Raw genomic sequence first — 5,581 nt, 5'->3', positions numbered from 1 at the left:
AGAAGAAGAAGAAGAAGAAGAAGAAGAAGAAGAAGAAGAAGAAGAAGAAGAAGAAGAAGAAGAAGAAGAAGAAGAAGAAGAAGAAGAAGAAGAAGAAGAAGAAGAACCACCCTCCCCCACCCAACTCAGAGCAGAAGCTCCTCCTCAATTTCTTTCCGGCACAAATTAGCATATGCTTTGGAGGGCGGCAGCTCGGGCTCCTATGCACTTTGCCACACAATTCCCTAGTGCATGTAGACATTCTGTTTGGCCACGGAGGGACGGGGATCCGCTATTCTTCTCTTCCCATGATTACTTACAGCCCTACAAGCAGTACCATATGCTTCTTCTGATCAAACAACTCGCTACATAGGCACCAATAATTGAGGAGAACTGCTAGAAATCACGAAGAAAGGTAGCCTACTGAGACTGCAGGAGTTGACAAATCACTGCTAATAATCCTTTTAGGCCCATCACGGCCATCAGAGTTTGCAATAGCTTTATTTTTATAAAGTGGGTGCTGACAATATAAAAGACAAACTAGGTCTCTCTCTTTTTTAAATCAGAAGACAGCCTAGCACTGTCATCATCTCCCTCCAGTAATTCCTAAACAAAAATGGAATTCGGGTTGTGCTTTTAATTTTAAATTAAAAAAAAATCCCTTTTCAGGTGGTAACTTTAGTTAGCTTTCAAGCTGTATTTTAAATCTAAGATGAAACCATTGGTTCAAGGAAATCAATTTAAAATGCAATTGACTAAAAACAGTATTTTTAGTTTCCAGGATATTTCCAAAGGTTTCCTTTTTAGTTCTGGCTGGACTGATAACATGCTTTTCCAAGAATGGTTCTCCCAACCAATGAACAACAATTTAAGAATTTTTCAATCAAGGAAAGGTGAAACACAGATTTAATACATTTCCTTCCTGTTTCCCATTTAAAAAATGTCAACAACCCCAAATACTCAAAGTCCAAAACAACAGAATCCCTTTCTCTAACTGGCTCACTCATAAATAATCACGCCTTTATCTTTGTGAGTCAGACAACCAGCATTTATTAATTACTACTATATTCCAAGCACTGGAGATACAAAAAAAAAAAAAAAGATTTCAAAAAACAGTTCCTGCTCTCAGGGAATTCACAGTCTAAGGGGGGGGGTGTGGAGGGAAGACAATGTACAAACAACTATGTACATACAAATGATCTATACAGGATTAATTGGGGATGGCCTCAGAGGGAAGCCACTAAAAGGGAGGACCACAGCGCTGGGAAAGGTTTCTTGTTTTAATTCTCTTCATAAAAATTAGACCATATGAGCTATCCATTTTCCTATTCTTCAAATTTTCTACTTACCCTAGGCAAACTCCATATATTTTGTAAACCTATTTCTTCTTTCTCTCTTTTTTCTTCCTTTCTATTTTTGTTGTTATTTTGTTAAGGAAGGGGAAGAAGACACAGGGGTTTTATTTCCATAGTTAATATCTATATCTTTAACTAGGGCATCAGTTAATTACCTAGATATCATACTCCTTTATTTTAACTGATTTTTTTTCTTTATTTGGCTTTGAGGTGACTCCTGACCCTTTTACACACAGATTTTGCAAATCAATTGAAGCTGATTATTTTGTACAATTCCTTAGATGTGTCAGACAATCTTCTCACAGCTCCTTTTGCCAGTCAGCCAAGAAGAGCTCACTTTCTAAATGGGTTACTGACTGCAATTGCCTTAACTTATTCTAAAAAGTGTATTAGAAATACAATTCCTTTATTATATATTTTTTAATTGGCCCAGTCCTTCAAGAACATCTCTGCCACTGTTGGAAGTTTTCAGAAACTGTGGATACCAAGAAACAACAAACTCCCAAAGCAGTAAGTTTCCTTCTGGCTAAGTCCAAGAAATCACCCTGGAGGTGGTATCGCTCCAGTATTTGCAAGAAGCAGTATCTTGAAAGTGTTGGTTGACTTCCCAGTAGATTTTACCCACCCATATTCAATCTATGTACCCAGCACAGTGTCTATCATTATACACACACAACTAAATGTAAGCATGCTGGCAATGCATGTGTTTTCTACTGAATGCAACTCTCACTTAGGGAATAAAAAAGAAAGTCCTGTTTGCTTTAGGAGTACACTTTCAGTTGAGCTCAGTGTCTGAAGTGTTGACAAAAGCACTGTTGGTCTGCTTCCCAGCCAAACATCTCTGGAGTGAAGTGAAAGTATTAATGGAGCAGAAGAAGGAAGAATGAAGAGACAAGATCTAACACTGACTTTAGGAAGGTACTTGTGCAAATAGTCTCAATAAATTCCCATTCATGTCAGACATAGTCATATGTGTGTATATGACTTAGATCTGGGTGCACATGAGTGCATTTACACACATGGTGTACCAGCATATGAACATATCATTTTATGAAATGTTACTCAAGTTCTTTCTGAAATTAAATGTAAGCAAAGTTACTTACCTTCTGGGAAAACCACTCTCATTTTTAGATAGCTGGTGGTGAGCCTGATTATGGATGCTTTGTCCAACTGAGAGGTGATGGCTGAGGGCAAAGGCAGTAATTTAGCCAGTTCATAAAATTCACTGTTTTCCTTCTCCCGTCTAGTCCGGGCAGCATTTTTGGACTTCTCTTTCATTGTGTCTTTTTCCCCCTTTCTTCTTTGAATGTAAGCTCCTCAGATTCATCCAAAAAAACACAGAAATTTTCAGCTACACTTCACGTTTGGCAAAAAAACAAAAAACAAAAAACCCCCACCATAAAACATACCTTGAGTGAAGTAGTTTACAGTCTTTTTAACTGTAGGGATCTATGATAGCAATAAAAGACCAGAATTGAACAATAAAAATATTTACCGAAACCAAAACCAAAAGGCAGAAAACAAGAGAATAGGTAAGGTTATTTTCCAATGCAGATTCGAGAATCCAAGTGTATCTGCAGGACACTATATGTCAATAGAACCATTGAGGAACCGTTCTTCTCTTCTGTTCCAGGCAGCAAACCTCGGTCCTCGGAAAACAGACATAACTCCAGTCTTTTTCATTTCAGCTCTCAATCCCCAGGCCTCAAGGACGGCTCTGATTTCTGGAAGGTAGATCAGGTATTCGATGCAACTTCTTTCAAGCCACTGTAAAGACAACAGCATGGAAAGGATAAAAGATGTGCTGCCGAACAGTCTTACACTTGCATACAGGCTTGGGGTGGGGGTGGGGGGCGCGCACGGTCCAGAAGGTGCCCGGGAGTTTCCGCAGTTTCTGTTTGTTTTTAAAGATCTGGAGACAGCGGCTAGCTTAACTGAGCGTTCCACAGCACAATATCCATCTTCCTCTTGCTAACAAGCTTCTCAGTTCCCTCCAGTTATGTTTAATTGATCAAACACAAATAGCTTACTTTTAAAATAAACAAACAATAAATTCCGTTGCCCCACTCTCTCCTCTCGTGCCCCCTCCCCACAGTAAGACACATACACCATCACCCTCAACGACAGAATAGCAGGTCTCTGGACTGGACTAAATGTGCCAATAGGACAACGTAGAAATTCCCGTAATAGTGATAACCACAGGCTAAATCCCAACACATTTTGAATGTATCCATGTTGGTCCCGGCTTTCTGTTACGAGAGCTGGGAACTGGTTTCTAAGACAGTGAGTAACACTGACTGTTAATTATTTAAACTTTAAGTCAAATGGGACCCAGTTTCTCTTTAAGACAAAAAGAACACAGCAGGTTGACCCCACAGCACCAGCGGCCCCCCCCCCATAACTTTGAAGGTCATAGAAAATCTTAAAACTCAACTAATAAGGTCTCTATTTTTATCTTTCTAGCACAGGATAAACAGTCTACAAAGGAGTCCACAGTGGCATTGGGTGGGTAAGTCGTGTGCTTCCACCTACCTTCAGTCCCCGAAGTCTGCAGTAGGTAAGGAGGCCAACTCTTAATTGCAACCATTACTACCATCCAACTAGAGAAACTTTGCCCCCTTCTCTGCTGCTCATACTCAGAGAGTCTGATTCCTTTATCTTGGTTATCAGGGTTTGGGGTTTGGATTTTTTTTTTTTTTTTAGGGAGATGCGTGGGAGAAGGGGACGGAAGAAGAGATAATAGGTTTTGGCTCTGGTAAGATAGCCTTAGAGAATCTTCTTTGGTAATTGTTATGAAGTTGCTATTTTGCCTAATTGAAAACAAAAAATACACCCCCAAATAACTTCTTTATAGCTAAAGGGTTTTACCCTCAACTTCACTCCTAGTCTCCCTCTCTCCAGCCCTCCCTTAATGCCACTCACAGGGCCCCCTTTCCTTCTATTGGTCCAAAGCGCCTCCAAGGCTAAGTAGTCATTGGCTCGAGGGCTGAGTGACGCGAGTACGCTACGGGCTGCCCTCCCCTTTCTCAGTCCCCCTCCTCTGTCGGGGGGTAGCGTCAGCCCTCTGACCCGCGTGGCAGCCAGGGCTCCTAATGAGATCCGAGCTCTGGGGGCGGGCGCGCAGGCGAGCACAGGGGATCCCGGGATTTGCTGGCGGGACCCAGAGCTTCCAAGTCGTTGCTACAGCTCCCAGGACACTTGGTCTGGTCTGGCTCGGGCGGTGCTCCTGCCTGCCTGTTCTGCAGCGTCCATCCTTCTGTGGGCAAGGGGCGGAGCGGGTGTGAGGATAGCAGTTAGGGTGGGGGTGGGGTGAGGAAGGTTGCCTGTGCTCCTGGCCTCCCACCCCTCACCTCTCACTCCTGCAGTTAGTGTCTGAGTGGAGGTGGATGAACATTCAGCCAAAGGGAAGGCCTAGCACTTTGAAGTCCCTGATGCAGTCCAGTAGCAGTGGCAGATTCGGGGTTGCAAGGTGCATGGGGCGGGCCATCAAGTCTTAACAGTAGCAGCAGGAGGTGGCTAGAAGCCGGCAAACTTGCAAGGGTCAGACTTCCCGAGTTGAGAACGAAAAGTAGCCAGGAACAGCCTGGGAACAGAAGCCAATTGAGAACCGGGGCGGGGGTGGGTGTGCATGGGCTGGAGTGGGGGAGGGGGAAACACTACCGTAATTAATGCCACTAGATTATTACCGTGTAGAGGGGTTATTCTTTAAAACTAAGATTATATGTATATGTGCATGTGTTTACCCCTTCTCCGCCCCCAACCTCCACACACCTTCTAGCACCACCTGAAGGTATTTGTCGTGAAACCTGAACTGTGCCTTTTCTGATCGCCTCAGAAGACCTTGCTGTGCTCTGACAGGTTGTGACAGACGGCCTGGCCCAGCCCTGTGAACCAGAAACGTGGGCGATTGAGTGTTTTCCCGCGTTTCGTTGAAGCGTACAAAACAACAGTCTTCATCGCTAAAGGAAGAAAATTTAATATATCTCCTAAAATTAGTCCCAAATGAGAGAACCTCCTTCCAGATGGGTCAGGTTTCTTGTTTTTGGTTTTGTTTTGTTTTTGTTTTTTTCTGTGGTGGGGGTAGAGGGTTGGAAGATCTGTTCACTTTGTAAAGTTCTGGGAGTTAGCTTTCCTTATGAACTTTGAGGGAAGGAACGTGGAGGATTATGGTCCACGCCAAAATAAATAATGCATTGTTTTAATGGAGGGGGACCCTAAAATGCTAAGCACAGTTACTCTTTCATAAA

At 42.9% G+C, this 5,581-nt stretch overlaps 1 protein-coding gene across 1 annotated transcript in view; it reads right to left on the bottom strand.

The window, feature by feature from the left end:
- The window catches only part of SIM1 (SIM bHLH transcription factor 1), an 84,915-nt gene extending 80,036 nt beyond the window's left edge, over positions 1–4,879 (bottom strand). The window contains exons 1-2 of the mRNA XM_069077164.1: positions 3,867–4,879; positions 2,438–3,101 (exon numbers count right to left, since the gene is read on the bottom strand). Coding sequence (XP_068933265.1) covers positions 2,438–2,612 — 175 coding nt within the window. The 5' untranslated portion in view covers positions 2,613–3,101; positions 3,867–4,879. The remainder of the gene's footprint in view (positions 1–2,437; positions 3,102–3,866) is intronic.
- Between the last annotated feature and the right edge of the window lie 702 nt (positions 4,880–5,581).

This window comes from Petaurus breviceps, unplaced genomic scaffold (assembly GCF_028583685.1).
Source record: "Petaurus breviceps papuanus isolate PSGF00001 unplaced genomic scaffold, PetGlider_PUasm1.0 90977, whole genome shotgun sequence".
Taxonomy (NCBI): Eukaryota; Metazoa; Chordata; class Mammalia; order Diprotodontia; family Petauridae; genus Petaurus; species Petaurus breviceps.
This window is presented reverse-complemented; position numbering and strand designations above follow the sequence as displayed.